This window comes from Zea mays, chromosome 8 (genome assembly GCF_902167145.1).
Source record: "Zea mays cultivar B73 chromosome 8, Zm-B73-REFERENCE-NAM-5.0, whole genome shotgun sequence".
Taxonomy (NCBI): Eukaryota; Viridiplantae; Streptophyta; class Magnoliopsida; order Poales; family Poaceae; genus Zea; species Zea mays.
In genome coordinates this window covers 175,478,613-175,504,560 of record NC_050103.1, presented here as the reverse complement: position 1 = coordinate 175,504,560, position 25,948 = coordinate 175,478,613, and the positions used below count along the sequence as shown (strand labels likewise).

Sequence of the window (25,948 nt, the reverse complement as noted above, 5' to 3'; positions counted from 1 at the left end):
CATCTCAAGAATCCCTTTAAGGTCGCTTGGGTTTGAGATTTTTCCTGTAAAAAGAATACCCAAGTGAAGCGAGAATAGTCATCCACAATAACAAGACAGTACTTACTCCCGCCGATGCTTATGTAAGCGATCGGGCCGAATAGGTCCATATGGAGGAACTCTAGTGGCCTGTCAGCCGTCAAGATGTTCTTATGTGGATGATGGGCGCCAACTTGCTTCCCGGCTTGGCATGCGCTACAAATCCTGTCTTTCTCAAAATGAACATTGGTTAGTCCTAAAATGTGTTCTCCCTTTAAAAGCTTGTGAAGATTCTTCATCCTAACATGTGCTAGTCGGTGATGCCAGAGCCAGCCCATGTTAGTCTTAGCAATTAAGCAAGTGTCAAGTTCAGCTCTATTGAAATCAACTAAGTATAACTGACCCTCTAACACTCCCTTAAATGCTACTGAATCATCACTTCTTCTAAAGACAGTGACACCTATATCAATAAATACACAGTTATAGCCCATTTTGCATAGTTGAGAAACGGAAAGCAAATTGTAGTCTAATGAATCAACAAGAAAAACATTTGAAATGGAATGGTCAGGTGATATAGCAATTTTACCCAATCCTTTGACCAAACCTTGATTTCCATCCCCGAATGTGATAGCTCGTTGGGGATCTTGGTTTTTCTCGTAGGAGGAGAACATCTTCTTCTCCCCTGTCATGTGGTTTGTGCACCCGCTATCGATGATCCAACTTGAGCCCCCGGATGCATAAACCTACAAAACAAATTTAGTTCTTGTTTTTAGGTACCCAAACAATTTTGGGTCCTTCAACATTAGATACAAGAACTTTGGGTACCCAAACACAAGTCTTTGATCCCTTGTGTTTGTCCCCAACATACTTGACAACTACCTTGCCGGATTTGTTAGTCAAAACATAGGATGCATCAAAAGTTTTGAATGAAATACTAGGTTCATTTGATGCACTAGGAGTTTTCTTTTTAGGCAATTTAGCACGAGTTGATTGCCTAGAACTAGATGTCTCACCCTTATACATAAAAGCATGATTAGGGCCAGAGTGAGACTTACTAGAATGAATTCTCCTAATCTTATGCTCGGGATAACCGGCAGGGTACAAAATGTAACCCTCGTTATCCTGAGGCATGGGAGCCTTGCCCTTAACAAAGTTAGATAATTTTTTAGGAGGGGCATTAAATTTGACATTGTCTCCCTTTTGGAAGCCAATACCATCCTTGATGCCAGGGCGTCTCCCACTATAAAGCATACTACGAGCAAATTTAAACTTTTCATTTTCAAGTTCATGCTCGACAATTTTAGCATCTAATTTTGCTATATGATCATTTTGTTGTTTAATTAAAGCCATATGATCATGAATAGCATCAATGTCAACATCTCTACATCTAGTGCAACTAAAAACATGCTCAATGGTAGATGTAGAGGGTTTGCAAGTTTTTAGTTCAACAATCTTAGCACGTAAAATATCATTTTCACTTCTAAGATCGGAAATGGAAGCATTGCAAACATCTAACTCTTTAGCCTTAGCAATCAATTTTTCATTTTCACATCTAAGGCTAGCAAGAGAGGCATTTAATTTCTCAATCTTAGCAATAGAAATAGCATGATCATTTCTAAGATTGGCATATGAATCATCACAAACATTTGAATCAATCTTAGCAACTAATTTAGCATTTTCATTTCTAAGGTTGGCAATAACATCATGGCAAGTGCTTAGCTCACTAGATAATTTTTCACATTTTCCCCTTTCTAGAGCATAAGCATTCTTAACCTTAACATGTTTATTATTTTCCTTAATTAGGAAGTCCTCTTGGCTATCCAAGAGTTCATCCTTATCATGAATAGCGCTAATCAATTCATTTAGCTTCTCCTTTTGTTCCATGTTAAGGTTGGCAAAAAGAGTAAACAAATTATCCTCCTCATTACTAGAATTGTCTTCATCACTAGAGGATGCATATTTAGTGGAGGATTTAGATTTAACCTTCTACCTTTTGCCGTCCTTTGCCATGAGGCACTTGTGGCCGACGTTGGGGAAGAGAAGTCCCTTGTTGACAGCGATGTTGGCGGCATCCTCGTCGAAGGAGGAGTCGGTGGAGCTCTCGTCGGAGTCCCACTCGCGGCATAGATGGGCATCGCCGCCCTTCTTCTTGTGGTACCTCTTCTTTTCCTTTCTTCTCCCCTTCTTGTCGTCGCCCCTGTCACTGTCACTAGAAATAGGACATTTTGCTATAAAGTGACCGGGCTTACCACACTTGTAGCAAACCTTCTTGGAGCGGGATTTGTAGTCCTTCCCCCTCCTTTGCTTGAGGATTTGTCGAAAGCTTTTGATGATTAAAGCCATCTCCTCATTGTTGAGCTTTGAGGCGTCGATGGGAGCCTACTTGATGTAGACTCTTCCTTCTTTTCCTCTGTTGCCTTGAATGCGACAGGTTATGCTTCGGGCGTGGAGGAGGTGCCTTGCTCGATGATTTTCTTTGAGCCTTTGATCATTAGCTCAAAGCTTACAAACTTTCCTATAACTTCCTCGAAAGACATTAGCTTGTATCTAGGATCACCTTGAATTAATTGAACTTGCGTAGGGTTAATAAAAACGAGGGATCTAAGAATAACCTTGACCATCTCATGGTCATCCCATTTTGTGCTCCCGAGGTTGCACACTTGGTTCACCAAGGTCTTCAAGCGGTTGTACATAGCTTGCAGATCCTCCCCTTGGTGAAGCATGAAGCGACCGAGCTCCCCCTCGACCGTCTCCCGCTTGGTGATCTTTGTCACCTCGTCTCCTTCGTGCGCGGTCTTGAGCACGTCCCAAATTTCCTTTGCGCTCTTCAACCCTTGCACCTTATTATACTCCTCTCGACTTAGAGAGGCGAGGAGTATAGTAGTGGTTTGGGAGTTGAAGTGGTGGATTTGGGCCACTTCGTCCGAGTCATAGTCTTCATCCCCTACGGATGGTACCTGTACACCAAACTCAACAACATTCCAAATGTTTGTGTGGATGAGGTTAGATGATGCCTCATTTTGTCACTCCACATATTATAATCTTCACTGTCAAAAACCGGTGGTTTGCCTAATGGAACGGAGAGTAAAGGAGTACGCTTTGAAATACGAGGGTAGCGTAGGGGAATCTTACTATACTTCTTGCGCTCATGGCGCTTAGAAGTTATGGACGGCGCGTCGGAGCCGGAGGTGGATGGCGATGAAGAATCAGTCTCGTAGTAGACCACCTTCCGCATCTTCTTTTTCTTGTCGCCACTCCGATGCGACTTGTGGGAGGAGGATTCCTTATCCTTCCCTTTGTTGCGGGACTCTCCCGATGGAGCCTTCCCGAGGCTTGTAGCGGGCTTGTCGCCGGTCACCATCCCCTTCTTGGGGTGATCTCCCGACATCACTTCGAGCGGTTAGGCTCTAATGAAGCACCGAGCTTTGATACCAATTGAAAGTCGCCTAGAGGGGGGTGAATAGGGCGAAACTGAAATTTACAAAGTTAATCACAACTGCAAGCCGGGTTAGCGTTAGAAAAAGAACGAGTCTGAGAGACAGAGGGTGAAAAACAAATCACAAGCAAATGAAGAGTGAGACACAAGGATTTGTTTTACCGAGGTTCGGTTCCTGCAAACCTACTCCCCGTTGAGGTGGTCACAAAGACCGGGTCTCTTTCAACCCTTTCCCTCTCTCAAACGGTCACTTAGACCGAGTGAGCTTCTCTTCTCAATCACACGGGACACTAAGTCCCTGCAAGGACCACCACACAATTGATGTCTCTTGCCACGGTTACAAGTGAGTGAATCTCAAGAAAGAATGAGAAAGAAAAGAAGTAATCCAAGCGCAAGAGCTCAAATGAACACAAGTCACTCTCTCACTAGTCACTATTGATTGGAATTGAACTAGAGACTTGGGAGAGGATTTGATCTCTTTGGTGTGTCTTGTATTGAATGCTATAGCTCTTGTAATGTGTAGAATATTGAAAACTTGGATGCCTTTGAATGTGGGGTGGTTGGGGTATTTATAGCCCTAACCACCAAAATGTGGCCGTTGGAAGTCTGCTGTCGCATGGCGCACCGGATAGTCCGGTGCGCCAGCCACGTCAGCCAGCCGTTGGGGTTCGACCGTTGGAGCTCTGACTTGTGGGGCCTCTGGGTTGTCCGGTGGTGCACCGGACATCTCCTGTAGACTGTCCGGTGCGCCAACTGCGCGTGCTCTGACCTCTGCGCGCGCAGGCGCGCATTAAATGTGTTGCAGTCGACCGTTGCGCGCGAAGTAGTCGTTGCTCCGCTGGCACACTGGACAGTCCGGTGTGCCATCGGACACTGTCCGATGCATACACCGGATGGTCCGGTGAATTATAGTGGAGCAGCCTCCATTTTCCCGAAGGTGAGGAGTTCAGCTTCGATTTCCCTGGTGCACCGGACAGTCCGGTGCGCCAGACCAGGGTGCCTTTGGGTTGTCTTTAGCTCTCTTTGTTTGAACCCATCTTTGGTCTTTTTATTGGCATGTTGTGAACCTTTGTCACCTGTAGAACTTATAGACTAGAGCAAACTAGTTAGTCCAATTATTTGTGTTGGGCAATTCAACCACCAAAATCAATTAGGAAAAGGTGTAAGCCTATTTCCCTTTCAAATAGCATCAATGTCAACATCTCTATATCTAGTGCAAATAGAAACATGCTCAATGGTAGATGTAGATGGTCTGCAAGAATTTAATTCAACAATCTTAGCATGTAATATGGTATTTTCATCTCTAAGATTGGAAATGAAAGCATTGCAAACATCTAAGTCTTTAGCCTTAGCAATCAATTTTTCATTTTCAATTCTAACGCTAGCAAGAGAGACATTTAGTTTTCCAATCTTAGAAATAGAAATAGCATGATCATTTCTAAGATTGGCATATGAATCATCACAAACATTTGAATCAACCTTAGCAATTAATCTAGCATTCTCATTCCTAAGGTTGGCAATCAAATCATGGCAAGTGCTTAGCTCACTAGATATTTTTTCACATTTTTCTACTTCTAGAGCATAAGCATTTTTAACCTTAACATGTTTCTTGTTTTCCTTAATTAGGAAGTCCTCTTGGGTGTCCAAGAGTTCATCCTTCTTATGAATAGCACTAATTAATTCATTCAATTTCTTCTTTTGTTGCATGTTAAGATCGGCAAAAAGAGTAAGAAAATTGTCCTCATCATCACTAGAATTATGCTCGTCACTAGAGGTTGCATATTTAGTGGAGGAATTGGATTTAACCTTCTTCTTTTTGTCGTCCTTTGCCATGAGGTACTTGTGACCGACGTTGGGGAAGAGGAGTCCCTTGTTGACGACGATATTGGCGGCGTCCTCGTCGGAGGAGGAGTCGGTGGAGCTCTCGTCGGAGTTCCACTCCCGGCAAACATGGGCATCGCCGCCCTTCTTCTTGTAGTACTTCTTCTTTTCCCTTCTTCTCTCCTTCTTGTCGTTGCCCCTGTCACTATCACTAAAAATAGGACATTTTGCAATAAAGTGACCGGGCTTACCACACTTGTAGCAAACCTTCTTGGAGCGGGGCTTGTAGTCCTTCCCCCTCCTTTGCTTGAGGATTTGTCGAAAGCTTTTGATGATTAAAGCCATCTCCTCATTGTCGAGCTTTGAGGCGTCGATGGGGAGCCTACTTGGTGTAGACTCTTCCTTCTTCTCCTTCGTTGCCTTGAATGCGACGGGTTGTGCCTCGGGCGTGGAGGAGGTGCCTTGCTCGATGATTCTTTTTAGCCTTTGATCATTAGCTCAAAGCTCACAAATTTCCCTGTAACCTCCTCGGGAGACATTAGCATGTATCTAGGATCACCTCGAATTAATTGAACTTGCATAGGGTTAAGAAAAATGAGGGATCTAAGAATAACCTTGACCATCTCATGGTCATCCCATTTGGTGCTCCCGAGGTTGCGCACTTGGTTCACAAGGTCTTCAAGCGATTGTACATGGCTTGCGGATCCTCCCCTTGGTGAAGCATGAAGCGACCGAGCTCCCCCTCGATCGTCTCCCGCTTGGTGATTTTGGTCACCTCGTCTCCTTCGTGCGCGGTCTTGAGCACGTCCCAAATTTCCTTTGTGCTCTTCAACCCTTGCACCTTATTATACTCCTCTCGACTTAGAGAGGCGAGGAGTATAGTAGTGGCTTGGGAGTTGAAGTGTTGGATTTGGGCCACTTCGTCCGAATCATAGTCTTCATCCCCTATAGATGGTACCTGTACACCAAACTCAACAACGTTCCAAATGCTAGTGTGGAGTGAGGTTAGATGATGCCTCATTTTGTCACTCCACATAATATAATCTTCACCGTCAAAAACCAGTGGTTTGCCTAAAGGAACGGAGAGTAAAGGAGTACGCTTTGAAATACGAGGGTAGCGTAGGGAAATCTTACTAAACTTCTTGCGCTCATGGCGCTTAGAAGTTATGGACGGCGCGTCGGAGCCGGAGGTGGATGGCGATGAAGAATCGGTCTCGTAGTAGACCACTGTCCTCATCTTCTTTTTCTTGTCGCCACTCCGATGCGACTTTTATGAAGAGGATTCCTTATCCTTCCCCTTGTTGCGGGACTCTCCCGATGGAGCCTTCCCATGGCTTGTGGCGGGCTTGTCGCCGGTCACCATCTCCTTCTTGGCGTGATCTCCCGACATCACTTCGAGCGGTTAGGCTCTAATGAAGCACCGGGCTCTGATACCAATTAAAAGTCGCCTAGAGGGGGGTGAATAGGGCGAATCTGAAATTTACAAAGTTTAAGCACAACTACAAGCCGAGGTTAGCGTTAGAATTAAAATCGAGTCTGAGAGAGAGGGTGGAAAACAAATCACAAGCAAATAAAGAGTGAGACACAAGGATTTGTTTTACCGAGGTTCGGTTCTTGCAAACCTACTCCCCGTTGAGGTGGTCACAAAGATCGGGTCTCTTTCAACCCTTTTCCTCTCTCAAACGGTCACTTAGACCGAGTGAGCTTCTCTTCTCAATCACACGGGACACTAAGTCCCCGCAAGGACCACCACACAATTGGTGTCTCTTGCCTCGGTTACAATTGAGTTGGTCACAAGAAGAATGAGAAAGAAAAGAAGCAATCCAAGCGCAAGAGCTCAAATAAACACAAATGTCACTCTCTCTAGTCACTATTTGATTTGGAGTGATTCCGGACTTGGGAGAGGATTTGATCTCTTTGGTTGTGTCTAGAATTGAATGCTATAGCTCTTGTAAGGGGTTGGAAGGTGGAAAACTTGGATGCAATGAATGGTGGGGTGGTTGGGGTATTTATAGCCCCAACCACCAAACTAGCCGTTTGGTGGAGGCTGCTGTCGCATGGCGCACCGAACAGTCCGGTGCGCCAGCCACGTCACCCGGCCGTTATGGTTCGACCGTTGGAGCTCTGACAGGTGGGGTCTTCTGGCCATCCGGTGGTGCACCAGACAAGTACCGTAGACTGTCCGGTGCGCCTTCTGACGCTGCTCTGACTCTGGCGCGCACTGTAGCGCATTGAATGCGGTTGCAGTCGACCGTTGGCGCTGAAGTAGCCGTTGCTCCGCTGGCACACCGGACAGTTCGGTGCGCCACCGGACACTGTCCAGTGCCTCACCGGACAGTCCGGTGAATTATAGCGGAGCGCCCTCTGATTTTCCCGAAGGTGACGAGTTTGGAGCTGAGTTCCCTGGTACACCGAACACTGTCCGGTGGCACACCGGACAGTCCGGTGCGCCAGACCAAGGCACGCTTCGGTTGTCTTTTCCTCTCTTTGTTTGAACCCTTTCTTGGTCATTTTATTGGTCAATTGTGAACCTTTGGTACCTGTAAAACTTATAATCTAGAGCAAACTAGTTAGTCCAATTATTTGTGTTGGGCAATTCAACCACCAAAATCAATTAGGAAAAGGTGTAAGCCTATTTCCCTTTCACCAAATCAGCCCTCAAGGGTTGCACTCAACCCCTCTCAAGTGATCCAAATATCAAACTTGAGTACCATATTATTCTTCCTTATATCAATTCCGGTTATGAGGAATCTCCATAAGTTGGAGTCTCTCACGCCTTGCACAAGTAATCACAATTAAAAACTGGAGTGAGGTAGGGAGTAGAGTACGCACACAAGAGCACAACACAACAGCAACACACACAAATGCAAAGAAGAGAACACAATAACAAAGCGACAGAGTAACGACTAAGAAAAATACGCTCAAAACTCTCTCAGACACTTCGGATGCTTGGTCGCAGAGTCTCGGAGATATAGTGTGCTGAAAGTATGCTTGGTATACTGCTCCATGCGCCTAGGGATCTCTTTTATAGCCCCAAGGGGCCTAGGAGCCGTTGAAGTCCCATTTGGAAGGCCCTAGTTGCCTTCTGTCTACGGGTGCACCAGCCACCGAATCGTCTGATTAGCCGCCTTCCTTTTCTGGTGGGTGAAAGGGAAATAGGGTTTAACCTTTTCCTATAAATAATTTTGGTGGTTGAATGCCCAACACAAATAATTGGACTAACTAGTTTGCTCTAGATTATATATTCTACAGGTGCATAAAGGTTCAACTCAAAACCAATAAATATAAAAGAAAGGGTTCAAAAGAAAGGAGCAAAAAAAACCGAAGAGTACCCTGGTCTGGCGCACCGGACTGTCCGGTGTGCCACCGGACAGTGTCCGGTGCACTAGGACTGTACAACTCTGAACTCTTTACCTTTGGGTTTCTCAGGCGTCGCTCCGCTATAATTCACCGGACTGTTCGGTGTACCATCGGACTGTTCGGTGCACCAGCGGAGCAACGGCTCTTCGGTGCAACGGTCGACTGCACAGTGCCCTGAAAGAGCTATAGTTCGCGGCAGAAGTCAGAGCAGAGGTCAGAGGCGTACCAAACAGTGAATAGTGCCTGCCTGGTGCGACACTGGACTATCCGGTGCGACAGGAAGTCAGCGCTCCAACGGTCGACTGCATCAGAACCCTAATGGTTGGTGACGTGGCTGGCGCACCGGACTGTCCAGTGCGTCCATCGACATCAGTCGTCCCCAACGATTGTTTTGGTGGTTGAAGGCTATAAATACCCCCAACAACCACCACTCCAACCATCCAAGCATTCAACACTCTCCATTCAATACAAGAGCAAAGTGCAACACTCCAAGACACAAATCAAAGCCACCGATCCGATCAAAGTCCCCAATTCAATTCTAGTGCATTAGGACTTGTGAGAGGATCACTTGTGTTTTCTTGTTGCTCTTGTTTGCTTGGCTTGGCTTTTTTTTCTCACTTCTTACTCTCAAGCTTTGTAAGCGAGGCAAGAGACGCCAATTGTGTGGTGGTCCTTACGGGGTCTAAGTGACCCGTGAGATTAAGGAAGAAGCCTCACTCGGTCTAAGTGACCGTTTGAGAGAGGGAAAGGGTTGAAAGAGACCCGGTCTTTATGACCACCTCAACAGGGATTAGGTTCTTTGGAACCAAACCTCGGTAAAACAAATCACCGTGTTCATCCGCTTTATTTCTTGGTTGATTTGTTTTCCCTCTCTTTCGGACTCCGATTTTATTCTAACACTAACCCCGACTTGTAGCGTGTTTAAGTTTGTAATTTTTAAATTACGCCTATCCACCCCCTCTAGGCAACTTTCAGTGGGCACTGGACATATCCGATGATCCTTGTCGACCGTTGCCTACTGATGTGGCCAACGATGTTCACAACCGAATGTTGGCGTGGGCGAAGAGCAGTTGCTCGCTTGGCACAACAGACATGTCCGGTGCACACCAGACTGTCCGGTGATTTTTAGCCAGCGAGCCTCAACGCTTTCTCGAGAGCCGCTAGTTTGGGCCATCCGACTAGGCTAGCACCAGACATGTCCAGTGTACACCAGACTGTCCAGTGGTGTCCAGTCTGGTTCAACTTTGTCCACTTTATAGCCTAACTCGTTTTTTGTTCAGTTTAAGAAGTTCCCTATCACTTAGGTGGACATAGTTAGCAACTAAATCAATTGATTAAGTGCTAGAATCATACATTCATCACTTTGTTCCATAATGGTTTGCAGTATGCTCAAACTCAAGCCCCAAAAGTGTTTTTCTTATTTTCCACAAACTTTTGGACTTGATTGCTTCAAATTGCTTTCTAAACACATATGCTCATGCCCATATGAAGAATGTTAGATCACAATGGTGTGTTAGGCAGTTAATCACCAAAACACTTAGAAATGCCCTAAAGTCACATTTCCCTTTCAGAGGGTGTTTGGTGGTGAATAGGAACTTAGTGAAAAGCATGCAAGGTTCAACACAAGAGGACATTGTGATATTTCAAAAGTAAAATTTAGTTTCTACCACATCAGATGTTTGGTGTAAGTTAGAAGCATTAAATATAGTTTAACAAAATAAATCACACATATGAGGACTAAATAGTAAGATGTACCTATTAAGTCTAATTAGTTTATGATTCACCCATGTGATGCTACGATGTGACATCCTAGTACTGGTAACTATCATTTAAACATCTGACGTGACATAACCATTTAGTCTTCACTGAGTAATAAGTTTTTATAATTGTGCTATATTTAGTATTTGTAACTTGCATTTAAATATTTGATGTGACATAAACTAAACTTCACCCTTCTAGGCTTGTCTAGGAGAAGAGGATATATGGGGCTAAAATCATTTGCTATTTAAAATCCCTTCAAGGCTATTCAAAATCCCTTGAATAAAATAATTTGGGCCCCATTAATCCCTCCAATCTTCTTGCTCGCAAACAAGTTATTAATAAATCAAACTAGTTTAATACCCTAATGTTCGCTTAAGCCATTTCCTCTATGATTATATAATCTACATTTTGAATTATATAAGAGTATGTTTGTTTGAGATTATAATCTATATAGATTATATAATGTAACTAATTTTAAATTAACAATTTGACCATATTATATAATATAATTAATGTTGAATGTTGATTCAAAACTAGTTAGATTATATAATTTGGAGAGATTATAATTTCAAATAAAGATACCCTAAGCACATAATAAGCTGTTTATAGAATATCCTAATATAGATATCTAGATTATATAACCTATTTAATAATTTGTTGCTTGTTTGACTTTTAATTTATTTTAACTGAATTATATATTTTAGAGGTTAAACAAACCAATCCCGGCTTTACCGCACCCGACACTACCGGGGGGAATAACCCACGAGGACCACTCCACCAGGCAGCAGGCACCAACTTCGCTTGACTCGCTTCGCCCCAAACGGCGATAGCCAACCGCGATCGATAGATGTTCAAGCGCACCGGCGGCAGTCGACGAAGGGTGAGCCCATGTACTCAAGCAGCACGCCGTAGCTGATCTCCCCATCGCCGATTTTCAGGTCACCCGGTACGATCCATTCAGACTTCGTCTCTCTTTTCTCCCCATCTCGATCTCGTCCTATCATCCCTGCGGCTTACGCCGACGTCTACACCAATCAATGGATGTCATCTGCAATGATCTGTTCTCTTTGGCGTCATTCGATCTTCCCTGGCTTGTTGAATCCATCGACCCATCACAGGATGTCCTTTCACAGATCTGGCTTAGACGCGGACTGTAGACACGCAAATGTCAGATTAGGAGGCATCGTTAGATCCTGTAGTGGCCGTGGTTCTTTGCATAGTTGTGAGTTGTCTCTTCGCTATTGGGATTTGTGGCCTTTTTTTAAATGATTTGGGACTTCGACGTCTGATGTTTGTGAATGCTAACTGGACGTCACATTCGGGATGCTGAGCTGCCTGTTTGTGGCTGGCTTGCTTAGTCTCATGGGAGGAACAAAGATGCAACTCATATTGGCTCACCCTCATGGGAGGAACAAAGCTGTACCTCATATTGGTATGACTGCTTTTAGCATTCACTGTATGGTGCAGCAAGAGTATTGTCATTGAGATGAAGAAATGATTAGTATATCAAATAATGATTTTGTTGTCGGACAAAGAGGAGATTGAGATAGTGTGTCGTGCCATAGAGAGGACAGCGCAGTGTGGTCTCCTCTCGATGCGCGAAATCGCTAATTGGCATGCTAATCACCTTTTCTCCATCTCAATGCCAAATGTTCGAATGGCTGGGGATTATAATCCTATATCCACAATCGATGCGTTGTGATGCCATGTATTCGAAATGTGATGTTGGCAGTGCCACAATCTAAAAAAAAACTCCAAATAAAGGGGAAACTGCATCTCCCCAAAATCCTAGGGCTCACAATGTCACTTCATTTTCTCTTTTCTCACTGAAGCGGGTGCAGACGCCATAGTTGTTAAGGCGTCGCTGACCGTGTCCAACAGTTCACTCATATGTCACCTAAAACACTGTTTTATACTGTACATTGCGCTGTTTGCAGAGTGGAGTTTGAATATTAGGATGGGGATAGGTAAGCTACTTGAGATAGTAACCTGCTCGCCTACTCGTGTACCTTAAGGCGAGTGGGAGAGAGGTTGTCGGCGGCTCCAGCGGTACTAAAAATAGAGGTGAGGTAGTATGTTTATCTACTATACTAAGGGGGTGTTTGGTTTCTAGGGACTAATGTTTAGTCCCTAGATTTTATTCCATTTTAGTTCCAAAATTACTAAATATAGAAACTAAAACTTTATTTTAGTTTCTATATTTAGCAATTTATACACTAAAAATGAATAAAATGAAGGGACTAAACATTAGTCTCTAGAAACCAAACACACCCTAAAGCACACACCAGAGCTTCAACCTTTCGGCCAACTGTGAATTCATATATGCCATCTGTTCTCCATTTCTTGTGAGATATACGCGGCACTATATTTGCAGTAAATGCATGTCGAAACATTAGGTTTCAGCTTTTATATGACACTAGTCCTTAGCAATGTTTACTTGCTACCATCTGGATTCTGATACCTTTGCCATTTAAATTTTGTAAATGTGCAAAAGATACGCATGGTCATATAGCGAAGTGGATATCGCGTTAGATTCCGAATCTAAAGGTCGTGGGTTCAAATCCCACTATGATCAATACGTATCTGTTTGTTTTTATTTTTATTATTGTTTCTGTTTTTGGTCTGGGCTGAAAGTGACATTTTGGCATCATCTGTCCAGTCTTGCACTCTTGCTTTTGCTTGTGAAAAAGTGGTCCCACTCCCGTTAGGCTTGCTGCCTTCAGTGAGAATTGTCACGGAGTGCAGAACCGTTGCAGCGCTGACGTTTTATGGGCCTGCTGTTGTATCTAAATACAGGCTTGCATGATATTAGAGACTATTAGTTCATAGCTTGTATTCTTTTTGACAATTGTAACATGCTGCCTGCTTGTAACTGGTGTACTTGGTGTTCGTTTCATCAAATGTTGATACTCGTTAACAGCAGTGTGGTTCTGTTTTGTGACTTGTGATTGGATAGAAACAGAAGCATCATCATCAAATCGTTGCAGTAGACACAGCTCGATCGATGTATATGCAAGTTTAGATGAGTCTTGCCGTTCATACTTTGCTGGTACTTCAGTATAAGGCCATGATTGGTTTCTTTAGTTTAGGGACTAAAGTTTAGTTAGAAGACTAAAGTTTAGTCCCTGACATGTTTGGTTCTAGGGACTAAAATTAATAAGAATATACTAAATGACTCATAAAAAGACTAAAATGGTCTTTAATATTCTCATGCTATTAGTATAATTGAACTAAATGAGGGGCAAATATGAAATTAATATGATTTAGTCCATTTTAACCACATCTTAAGGGACTAAGGACTAAATCAGTTTAGTCCTTGTTTTAGTCCTACCGTTTGTTACTTAAGGAACTAAATAAGACTAAAATAGAAGAACTAATCTTTAGTCTCAAACCAAATAGGGCCTAAATCTGTGTTCAATAATTTGGCCCGTTACTCGGTTTACAAAAAGTCGTGTCACATGATTCAGTTAACTGTGAAATTTGCGTTTCCCATTGTTGCAAATCATGCTTAGCCACAAGGAAGGTAAAAACTACGACATTCCATGCATTCAAGGCACTGTAGATAATTTGCAGAAGTTACAATATGGAACCGGGAACTGCCCCATCACACTAACAATTGCGCGATTTCATTGAAAGACTGTTCGATTGATCCCAAAACCAAGGAGGTCGGAGGGGTTGACAGATTAATGAGGAGGTGTTTGGTTTGAAGAATGAGCTAGTCTATCATCTTCTCACTCCTCACTATTTTTGTTTAGTTTGTGGAATATATGAGTTGATCATCATCACCTCATTCCTTATAGTTAGTTAGTACTAATATGAGGAATGAGACCATTCCACCAAATTTGAGAAATAAACCCATGATGCACCACTTCAATTTGGATGGTTTGATTCCTCAATCCAAACATTCTATAAATCATCTAGTCAAAACCTCCCTTAAGGTTTGTTTGGATATTCTCGTATTCACCTGAATCCATATATAGTAAGGTAGATTGAAATATAAATTAGTTTAAATTATACCCTAATGTACCTCAATACACATAGAAGATTGAGTTGAATATGAGAGTATCTAAATAAAGCCTTAATTTCCTCCAACCAATTGATTTTGATAAGAAACGAACAAGGCCTGATATGTTTTCAAAACGGCTAGATGACATGAATGGTGCCTGCTTATGCCAGGTTCACCACCAAATTTACGATAACCGGTACCACTTCAGGTTTGCCAAACATTAGTAGAGCGCAAGCCACACGACACAAACAGAACCTTCAAGCCGACCACGTCCCAATGCATTTCTGGAGGCAATTGTCACCAATGAACAGACGATAAATGGAAAATACACAAGACGCTGGTGTCAGATGAGCACTTTGAGGTTGGCAGCAAAATCCTGCAGCCTGAGATGGCATGGTTAACTTCGCCAGGACTCCCATTTCCTTCAGAACATTTCCTGTGATTTCCGCACGATGCGCCTAACCTTTTTCTTGAAATCCTCCCTCTGTTCCCTCCATTCCTTCTGCATGAGAAATAACTGGCTTTCAGAAACGAAGAGGCACACTTTGCAATATTGTAGTGACAGAAAGTCCTCACGCAACTCAGGGCTGGCACTTGTTCCTGATTTTAACAATAGAAGGATATCTGGATGGAATTACACAAATAGTAAATTCATGACATTTTAGGAGAGTAACACAGGTTGTTTAAGAACTCTCGGAACTCAATTTTAATGCTGGACATTAAAACAAAATTTGTTTGGGCACAACAAGCACACATCAATAATTAGGGATGAAAACGTTCAGTAAACGTTTTTTTATCCGGAAACGAAATCGAAAACGGTAACTTCGGAAACGGAAATGATATCGGTATTTCGGAAACATCGAAAACGAAAGTTTGGCACGGAAAATACTCCAGTAACGGTCGAAATTTAAAAACATATAGTACCTTGCACAAGAGCAACCGATTTTTCAAGGAATTTAAGAGCTGTTTTTTAAATAAGGATATATAGTACCTAGCACGAACTATCATTAGGATTACTACACTAATGGCCTGTGATACAGCAGTACGCAGGAGTATGCAGCAGTATGCACACCTTGCCCCCCACCCAGAAGACGCCTTTGATACAGCAGTATGCAGGAGTAGTATCAGCTTTGCTCAGCCATTGGCAGATTAGCATTAGTTTTAAGCCTTTATTAACAGATATATGCGGAGGCTTCACGAGCTGAAATATAGGATGCTAGTGCCTCCTGTGCAGACGTCAGACAGTATCAAGGCATAGGATGGTAACACATGTGCAGACGCCAGACAGTATCAAAGCGAACAATAGTTGGCGAGCAAATAAAACACGCATGAGCACGAGCACTCTGGAAGCAGGCAGCCGTTATGGCGAGTGGACGAGTAAGATCCAGTGTTGGACGAGTCAGACAGTGAGTTCAGGAGGGGAGGGCGAGGGACGACAGCGACTCAGACCTGCTGTGAAGGACGACGACTCGGTGAGGTGGAGGGAGAGCCCCGGAGATGGACGACGGCGAGGTGGAGGCAGGGCTCGGCGGCCAGCGGGCAGCTGCTGGCGTCGTGGCGCGTCACGCGAGCTCGCTCTCGCGACGTCGCAAGAGCTGGCGTGCGGCGGCTGGGAGCCTAGGAGGCTGACAGACGACGACGCACAGCGGCTGTGAGAGTCCAACTTGGAGTAACCGACAGGCCGAGTGGGCTAGGCCGCTAGGGCACCAATGACCTATTGGGTTGTATATTGTTTATGGGTCCATTTCATTTCTAGTAAATTCCGATATGAAATTTCGGTAAATTCCGATCAAAATCGGTAACCGAAGAAAACGTTAGTAAAACGATGTATCGATTTCGATACCGATATAAAACTCCAAATACCGATTCCGTTTCCGAGAAAAACCGTTACCGGCGAACCCGATCGGAAAAAAATCGTAAACGGTTTCCGGAATTCGGAAAAACTCCGAAACCGTTTTCATCCCTACCAATAATGGCACTAAGGTACTTTGTTTAAGACATCTCGGCACTGATTTCTTCTTTAATACTAGCATGCTATCTAGTTGTAACACAGATGATGTTGTTATCATTTTACAATTACGAATTGGTAGCAGATACAACATGACACAGACATGAAGTATTTGATATTGTAGCAGCCCATAAGTAGAGGTCCAGTAAACAAAATCAGTATAAAATAAATTGGTAGGTGAACTTACAGCTGCCTCAATGTTTGCTGGAGACTCATCATTTGGACTAGAGAGCATTGATATAATGCTCAGAACTATGCTTTCTACCTGCAAATGCATAACAATCATCAGCTTAACAACTAGTGATATCATACAGCAGTGTTCATTCAAGACAGATCATTCTCTATGTACCTAGTGGAAGCTAGGCAACTATAACAAACTCTTCAAGACCTGATGATGAATCCAAGGAATAAGAATTCACTGTTCTACCCTTAAGTTGCTCAGGATTCCTAATTGCTTAGTTGTGGGGAAGCATTCGACAATATTTCAATACAATTCACTAGCAATTAACCACATTCATCATTACAGATCTACCAGTGAACTTCTGAATGTTGTTTGGATGATGTATCCCAGTAAATTTGGTAATATAATAATGGCTTCACAGTGGAGAACAGAAGATAAAAATGGGGAAAAAGGTATGTAAACATAGTATACGAAGCCATACTGTGTGCACAGGTGTCCATCGCTCACTTGCGAGCTCATAACCGTTTGGATCTTCACCAGGTGGATGAAGAATAGAGATACAAACCCGCCCATCAGGATAGACTGGCGTTTCCTCAAATATTATGCATGATGTCAGAAAACAGAACTGCAGATGAAGTAAATAAATACAATTTTCACTAATAAAAAGCTGACCATTTGGATGCCACATTTCAGAGGTAAATCTGACTGATGGCGGGCTGTTTGGGTAATTTTGTGGGAAGCTCATTATTGCATTGAAGTACCCTCCATCACTGCAAAGTTTGGTTATTAGTGTGTTGGTCAGAAGATAAATAAAGTACTATTTACATGACTGCATGAATGCAATGCTTCAAGATAAATACAAGGACATCAAATCAACAGTATTATGCTTGAGGTCTGTTAGTAGTGCGTAGTGTTAGCTGTTAGCTGAATTTTTCCATTCAGAACTCAGACACATGTTTAATTTCAGATTGATATGTGATGGAGCTGGGCACCGGACATGTCGCCAAGTGCCCAAGTTATGTACTACGGTAGCCACTACAACAAGCCAAGAAAATTCCGCCCCGCACCAGCCTCCACCAGAAATCAATACTGCACATATAGTAAGATTTTCAATCCCTGATTCCGGTCCACAGTAACACACAGACGAGATCTCCAGTTCTCCACACAAACACCATCGTAGTCCATTGCTCGTGGCACCGACACAACAAACAAGCAATTCATCTTGACAAGGCATGGAAGCACGCTTGAAATGGAGAGGATCTGACTCACTATAGGGTGTCAGGCGGTCCGATGATGGTGACCTGCCACTCGAAGACATTGCTGTCGTCGACCAGCCCAGCAGAGAACCCATCCACCGGGTGCTTCGCGAGATCTGCGCCAACCACCATACCGCAAACCAACCAGGTCAATCAGCCAAACAATCCGCAAGGAGGGAAAAAATCGAGCGGAAACAGATGCAAGGGAACTCCGGCGGGCCGCACCTCTTAGCTGCTTCTGGAGGAGGAGGCTCGCCTGGGTGGTGGTGGTTGCCATGAGAGGGGTCGGTGGCTGGGCTAGGGTTTTTGCGTCGCGCGGAATGATTTGCGCTCTCGGGACGCGGTGACACGAATTGATGGGCACCGCGGGCGCCTTATTTATTATTTATAGACGTGAGGTGTGGAGAACTGGAGCTCGGGGATGATAGAAGATGGGAAGGCGAAGGCGAGCGGTGTGGGAGGAGAACGAAGCGGTGGTTGACTGGTATGGTGCCTGCTCTGCGGGCTGCCGCTCTGCCTCTGCCTGCGTTCTCTGCTCTGCTGACTGCTACCGACTGGATAGCCTATCTGGGCAAAATAACCAATACCAAAACCTTGAAACCGAATTATTTAAACTCCCAATTGTTCGAATCCGAAATATCCGATCACAATTTTAGATAGCAATAGTAAAAATCCGAATTTAATTTAGATAGTTTAGGTAGCATGTTTAGGTAATGCTACCTGATACCTGAACTACCCAAAATATCTCAAATATATAATATAAATATACTATGTGGAATAAGTTAATATAAATTTATGCTAATTTTATAATATGTGTGAGACTTGTGGGTAAAAGCACTAGTTGCAGATTGTTTAAAAAATATACTATTTTATTATATATAATTGTTGAGGGTCTTCCTCGTTCGAATGTCCTAAAAAAATATTGGTATGTTTTTAAGTGTTGTAGGAAGCCATGAACTTCGTATTGAATACCTTCGAAATAGGACGAGGACAAAGATAAAGATATTAAGCTCCGTCGCAACAGCATATAGAAACCAAGGTGAGTAGTGACGGGATAAGATGTTCACAATTTCGTGTCCAAAATATTATAGGTAGAAGTCAATATTGCCCTCGCAGTGTTTTGTAAATCACATGTACAGATCTTACGGGTATACTTGTAATTTCATACGAATGTATGATCTACTATAAATAAATGAACAGTGTCATGTATAAAGTACCTTTTGAAAGGCTGGATAACAGATCCGTGTAATCTTCTCCTGCTGCACCTTCGCTCTAATTCATTTTGTTGGATCGAGTTGTAAATTTAATATACAATTAAGGAGAAATGAAATATTAAAATGTCTAAGTCAATGTGTTTAACCTCTTTTCATTTCCTCTGCAATCAATTATATGTTGTTATGTGATCTATTCGATCAAAAACTAACCTTCGTCTTCGAAGGAGGGATAACTGTTTGAGTATGAAGATTGATTATTTTTTTAATATTGTATTGGCTTGTTTTAAATATGTATAGTAATGGGGAACAAGTGACTAACAGTAACGTTACTCTAATTTATTTTAAAAAATTATATTATTTTATTACATGTTGCGTGACTTTGAACGGCAGGGAATAATCCCCGTCTCCGTTTGCAGGCACGTGTACTTGTGCTTGCTACACTCACCGCCCAGAAATGACCACGGATTAGGCGTGAGCAGCAGCCATGCATCCGCTTGTCCGAGCCCAATCACAACCGGTTGACATAGCAAGAATAGCACTTAATCATGTATATTCTTCTCGTATTATAATAAATTAATTAATCAGAACATGACCTTATCTATCAGAGATATATATCTTTTTTGTTGTATAGTTACACGATCGGGTAATTTGGGATTACCTGAACCCGAATTTTCGGGTGTCCGAAATTTCGAGTAAAAAAATTTTGGACAGGTAATTTCGGATCCTGATTTTCACTATCCGAATTTTGTCCGAAAAAATTAGGTAACCCGAAGGCAAGAATGCTGACTGCCATAGCATGTCTGTTGCACGGAGAGGTTTGGAATCGATTATGTATCTTTACTGTCTCGTGAATATAGATCATAAATTTAAACTTATGTGTGAGATCATGCATTCAAATCATGTACGAGATATGAAATACTCCCTCCTATATTATTCGCTTTACCTCTCTATTTTTATATCCATATTTAAATAGATGACAATAAATCTAAAAATATATATATATATATATAATATTATATGAATTTATTAACACATTAAAACGAATACTATTTTGTGACAAAAAGTATATGGGAATTGTAACGCCCTGAATTTGGGGTAGAATTTTTTCTTCTTTTCTCTCACCAAATTTGGGTGTTACTCTCTTTTCTCTTTCCCCGTTTGCTCCTTCTCCCCAATTTCAAACCAGTATAGCGGCAGGAGTCCGTGTCATGTATAAACCAAAACCTAAGTGTCATGGGTGTTGCATCATGCCGAAGCACATTTCTTTGTCTGATGTTGAGTGTTCGTCTCGTTCCGTTCCGGATTTCGGTTCGCGATTTAATTCCATTTAGTGGTCCGCGCTCGTCGTGGGTTTTCGATCCGCGAAGTGGCCCGGCCTAGCCCAGCCGGCCCGCCCCGGCCTGCGCGCCCCTGGCGCCCAAAACCCCCCCATGCGCCCCCCCTCCTCTCTCTCTCTCTCATTTGGATCTCCCGCGCAACAACCTCTCCTCTCCTTCTTCCACCTCTCTCTCCCCGTGGTGCCCTAGGATTTGGAGACGGCGATGACCGGATTTTGGACCCCGAGGTGAGCTCCCCTCCCCTCCCCTTCTCCTCTCTCTCTCTCCCTCCTCTTCTCCCCCCCCCCCCCCCCCCCGCGCGCCCTCCCTCTCCCCTTGCCCGCGCGCGACCCCGTCCCCGCCCCTACCCCGGCGGCGCGGCCCCCGCCCGGCCTCCTCGGCGCGGCGGCGCGGCCCCTGCCCGCCCCTCCCCGCGCGGCGCTCGGCCCCGCCCGGCTGCCCTCCCCGGCGGCGCTCGCCCGCCCGCCCCCTCGCGGCGGCGCTCGCCCCCCGCTCGGCCCTCCCCACGGCGGCGCTCGGCGCCCGCCCTCGGCCCGCCCGCTCGGCCCCGCCCCGGCCCCCGCGGCGGCGCTCGCCCCCCCCCCCCCCCCGCCCGGCCTCCCCTCGCGGCGGCGCCCGCCCCTGCCCCGGCCCCTGCGCGTGGCGCTCGCCCGCCCCGCCCCTCGGCCCGGCCGGCCATGGTGGCTCGGCGCCCTCCCGCGGCGCGGCGAGCCCCGCTCGCCCGCGCCCCCCCCCCCCCGCCCCCGGCTCGGCCGCCCCCGGCCGGTTCAACCGCCCTGGCCCCAGCTCGACCGTCCGTTCCCCCGTCCCGGCCTCGCCCGACCGTATCTTCGCTCGCCCGCGCTCGCGGTGATTATTCGTTAATTAGCGTGTTGCGTCGCGCGCTTCGCCGCGCGACAGATTTGTCTAAATTCAGATTCTATCTTGTGCTGCGTCGTGCGCTTCGTCGCGCGACGATCCATTTTTGTTTCAGGTTGTTTAAGGTGTAACGCCGCGTGTGTATTCACGCGACGTTCCACTTTGGACTCAGTTTAGTCGACGTATGCCGTCGTGCGCTTCGTCGCGCGACGCTTAACGTCTCCTCGTAACTAAGGCGAAGTGTCTCGTTGCGTGCTCGGTCGCGCGACGAGTCGTTAACTTTTTAATTTGTTTTAGAGAGCTTTGTCGCGCGTCTCGCCGCGCGACCATCCTTTTATTTATCTCCACCTGCTTATAATAATTAGACATGAAACATGACTTTACTTTACGCTAAACATAGTGTCTACATTAAATTTCCTTCCATTAAGCTAGTGGCTAATTTATAATCATGCAACGTGATCGTTTCTCGACTGTCCTTTCCTCTTTCTCTCTTAACCGTACTCGCGAGCCCGCGTGGAACGTCTGTTTACTTATTGCATTCTATTGTATGGTGTACTGTTCTTTGGTATTAAATATGTGGATGTGTGTATGTTTGCGCTCGCATAGAGAACGATCCGGTTGAAGAGCCCGAGGAACTCGCAGGAGAAGCCCCTGAGCAGCAGTCGGTTGGTGGAGGCAAGTGTCCCTTGACCTATCTCTGTCCTATTCATTATTTAATTCACCTCCCGCTCTACACATTTATGCCTAAGGATCGACTAGCTTTTGTTATCCATGTCCTTGTTTACCTATCTGGGTTGGATTATTATTGTTTAGCTTTATGCTATTGCTTAACTCTAATCAATGAACATGATGAGATTATCTATGATACGCTGTTTTCCCTTCTCTTATTATGATGTTATACTTGTGGTCATCAAGGGGGCTCGAGCGGTTTCTCGAGTGCCTCTCCGTAAGGACCTGTTCTATGGATGACCGCCCGGGAAAAACAGTGCAACCATGAGGGTGGAATGGGATGCCCTTAGCTGAATAATTAGAGGATCCGGGGTGTAGTTCACTTAGCCGTCGTGCCGTCAATGGGGCTCGGTGTATGCGGCTCGCTCTGCCAAGTTTGGGTTCGCCCCTTGGGGAGGAGTGCGGTGCATTTAGGAAACCTAACGGGTGGCTACAGCCCCGGGGAATCTCTGTAAAGGCTACGTAGTGATGCCCTGCTGGGTCACCTTGGTAGTGATCAATGGAGAGTCATGATCTCCGGGCAGAATGGGAATCACGGCTTGTGGGTAAAGTGCACAACCTCTGCAGAGTGTTTGAAAACTGATATATCAGCCGTGCTCGCGGTTATGAGCGGCCAAGGGAGCTCCAGTGATTAGTGGTACTTGATCAGAGATACTTTGGTACAGGTGGTTATGAGATTGATGGTTTTGGTTATGACTATGGTGCTGGTAAGTGGTACTCTTTCCGTTTGGAAAGGAGTACGTTTGGGTTAATAACTTGGGTTAATGCTAAAACTTGGCTTTCTACTAGTAAGTAATAATCTGACCAACTAAAAGCAACTGCTTGACTTATCCCCACATAAAGCTAGTCCACTACAGCCAAACAGGATACTTGCTGAGTATGTTGATGTGTACTCACCCTTGCTCTACACACCAAATCCCCCCCCCATCCCCAGGTTGTCAGCATTGCAACCTCTGCTCAGGCGAAGATGAAGCTGTAGAAGGAGACTTCCAGGAGTTTCAAGACTACGACGAGTTCTAGGTGTGGGTTAGCGGCAACCCCCAGTCGGCTGCCTGTGAAGGCCGCGGTTATCTACGTTTCTTTTCCGCACTTTGATTTATTGTAAGAACTATATGGACGTCTCAGACGTATGATGTAATCGACTATTTCCCTTATTAATACTATTTTGAGCACTGTGTGATGATGTCCATGTTATGTAACTGTTGTGTACGTGAATAACTGATCCTGGCACGTACATGGTTCGCATTCGGTTTGCCTTCCAAAACCGGGTGTGACATAAGTGGTATCAAAGCCGTGCTGACTGTAGGACCGCTAACCTAGAGTAGAATGGTCGTTCTAAGGACTATAGACCTCTGTCCCTGCCTTGACTTTGATATCCCTTCAAAAGTTGGTCATACCGACCAAACCTATGTTCTACTATATATTATACCTTGCTAAAAAATCATGTTTTATTCTAATCCTTCATTTATTTATGATTCATTACTTGATGGTCATATTGATTCTGTTCTCACCCTTTTGCTTGCGATGTCTTTTGTAGATGGCTCGACTTAGACACACTGCACGAAAGTCAGTCATCCCCTTCTTACCCTCCCGCCTTGCTGAGCGTCCGCTTTGCCATCCCGTGGCCGGACAGTCCAGCCACTTGGAGAGACTACACCACCGCCTGCGTGAGGAGCAGGAACGTCGACGACAGGAGCAGCAGGGCTCTTCTTTCTCGCTCCACCAGGAGATAGAGTCCGTGAGGAGCTGCTCCCCTGTGCTTCCTCTGGAGGCGCCCCCTGCACCACCACTGGGCGCCCCAGCTTCTGGAGTAGCTGCTGGAGGAGACCCAGACGACGGAGATGGCGACGACAGCTCGAGCCACGACACCGACTTCTCTGCTAACCCTGAGCCGGAAGGATGGGTTGCTCGACCCATCACTCGCGACGCTGCTCGCGGGTGTCACTTCCATGACGCGCTCGACACCCTGCTACGTCGGGCATTTAACCGGCATACTTGGTCCGTCGAGTATCGTTGTGTGGTCTACCAGCATAGTCGCGGGGTCTACCCGGACCGCTGGGAGGCAACCTGCTTGGTGCGCTGCCCGGAGAACAGTCTCCAGGGTGCGGAGGCCTGCTCAGAGCACTATTCTATCTCTGAACGGGACTCAACTGAGGCAGCCATGCAAGATGCTGCATGGCATGCGCTTTCGCACTACTGCTCGGTTTTCGGTGGGGCAGCTAACGGTCTTGACCTGAAGTATTACCCCCGCCGTCCATCTGGCAGCACAGGAGGCGTGATTGTCTCACCTGTTGGTGAGGGCAATCCTAGGTTGAGCAGCACAGTCAACCTAGCCGCCGTGCTAAACACGGAGCTGGACCATGCATTAGATGAGCTGAGTAGGGCTCGTGCTGAGATCGCCCTGCTGCGGGCTGAGCGCGCGGAACGTCGTCACCTGGATGGTGGTTCCCCCGCTCCCGTTGGGACTCAGCACCCGTACCGCTCACCTCAGCGTGGACACCAGTCTTATGGCAACCCCGACTGCAAGACCAAGATAACTCTAGAACCATAGATCGTTAGAGTTGGATCTTGTAATTAATACAAAATATATACGTAGAAGCTACAGTCTTAGCGTTAGTCTCGGTCTTAGTTAGTCTTAGTTAGACAGGGTAGTTTGCTATATCCTGTGCATTTATGTTTGTCATGATGAACTATGTTTGGTTTGGATCTTTGTAATGACTGTCACCAGAGTGTGGGTATCCCCTGCATTTTGGTTTATCTATTATGTTAATGGAGTTAGTTATATAGTTGGGAAAACCTTTTATTCCACTCTCCTCTTTATCTGAGAAGCTGTGTGGTCTGTGTTGGAGATCAGTGAAGATGCTCATCTGTTCAGTGCTGTTGAAGAATTCTATTCTCTTTTCTTATGCTGCAAGATTTGCCAGATCAGTTCTGATGTGTGGTTGCATTCTGCAGATGTCAGAGAACAGGCGCAGAGGAGGAAGGCGTGCTCAGCAGGAGCGAGCCGCTCAACAGGAGGAGGTGCCCCAACAGCAGCACCTGCCGCCCCCGCCCCCGATGTCCATCGAGCAGATGTTTCTGATGCAGACTCAGGCAGTTCAAGCCATCGGTCAGACTCTGGCCGCCATTCAGCAGCAGCAGCAGCAACAGCAGCAGGCCCCACCTCAGCCTCAGATGCCTCAGATGCCCAGAGACAAGCGTGCTGAATTCATGAGAGGTCATCCACCAACGTTCGCTCACTCCTCTGACCCCATGGATGCTGAAGACTGGCTGCGCACTGTGGAGCGGGAGTTGCATACCGCTCAGTGCGATGACAGTGAGAAGGTTCTGTATGGTCCCCGTCTGTTGAGAGGGGCAGCCCAATCATGGTGGGAGTCTTACCTCGCCACCCATGCCCACCCTGACGCCATCACCTGGGAAGAGTTCAGAGGTAGCTTTCGTCAGTACCATGTCCCTGCAGGTCTGATGACAGTGAAGAAGGAGGAGTTCCTGGCTCTCAAGCAAGGGCCATCGTCTGTCAGTGAGTACCGGGACAGGTTTCTGCAGTTGTCTCGCTAAGCTCCTGAAGATGTCAACACCGACGCCAAGCGGCAGTACCGTTTCCTGAGAGGCTTGGTTGACCCTCTGCAATATCAACTGATGAATCACACCTTCCCGACATTCCAGCACCTGATTGACAGAGCAATCATGACAGAAAGAAAGCGTAAGGAGATGGAAGATCGTAAGCGCAAGATCAGTGGACCCCAGCCTGGAAGCAGCAATCGTCCTCGTTTCTCAGGCAATCAACCTCAGCAGTTCAGGCAGAACCAGCGTCCACCTCAGCAGCATCAGCAGTTCCAAAGGCAGTATCCTCAGCATCAGTACCAGAACCGTCAGAGCAATCAGTCAGGAGGTCAGTTTCAAAGGCAGAATCAGCAGGCACCTCGTCTTCCTGCCCCCGCAAACCAGCAGAACAATCGGGCA

General features: G+C 45.5%; 1 protein-coding gene, 1 long non-coding RNA gene and 1 other non-coding gene across 6 annotated transcripts; 2 read left to right on the top strand and 1 right to left on the bottom strand.

The window, feature by feature from the left end:
- The first annotated feature begins 11,132 nt into the window (after positions 1-11,132).
- Positions 11,133-19,100, top strand: LOC103636514 (uncharacterized). Its single transcript, XR_558051.2, has 3 exons — positions 11,133-11,342; positions 17,559-17,691; positions 18,786-19,100. It is a non-coding gene; the product is annotated as an uncharacterized lncRNA (long non-coding RNA).
- On the top strand, positions 12,899-12,971 carry TRNAR-CCG (transfer RNA arginine (anticodon CCG)). Its single transcript has one exon. It is a non-coding gene; the product is annotated as a tRNA-Arg (tRNA).
- On the bottom strand, positions 14,464-18,405 carry LOC541984 (Ubiquitin carrier protein). Of its 4 annotated transcripts, none has more exons than XM_020542324.3 (7): positions 18,073-18,405; positions 17,861-17,963; positions 17,264-17,361; positions 17,073-17,173; positions 16,598-16,675; positions 14,984-15,026; positions 14,464-14,904 (listed from the first exon to the last, which is right to left on the bottom strand). In XM_020542324.3, exons 1-6 carry the CDS (start codon positions 18,122-18,124, stop codon positions 15,009-15,011), a joined length of 450 nt encoding a protein of 149 aa, XP_020397913.1. In that variant the 5' UTR covers positions 18,125-18,405; the 3' UTR covers positions 14,464-14,904; positions 14,984-15,008. The 4 variants fall into 4 exon arrangements, 3 of the variants coding, with proteins under 3 accessions (XP_020397913.1, XP_008655417.1, NP_001358547.1); XM_008657195.4 differs by having other exon boundaries at positions 14,984-15,002; XR_004851813.1 differs by lacking the exon at positions 14,984-15,026 and having other exon boundaries at positions 15,852-16,675.
- Positions 19,101-25,948: the final 6,848 nt, after the last annotated feature.

Coding starts and splice junctions, on each gene's coding strand:
- LOC541984 (NM_001371618.1), bottom strand. CDS start 18,124: ATGGCAACCACCACCACCCAGGCGAGCCTCCTCCTCCAGAAGCAGCTA. Junction 17,174..17,263: donor TGAAATGTGGCATCCAAATG/GTCAGCTTTTTA, acceptor AGGAAACGCCAG/TCTATCCTGATGGGCGGGTT. Junction 14,905..16,597: donor CAGCAAACATTGAGGCAGCT/GTAAGTTCACCT, acceptor TTTCTCATGCAG/AAGGAATGGAGGGAACAGAG.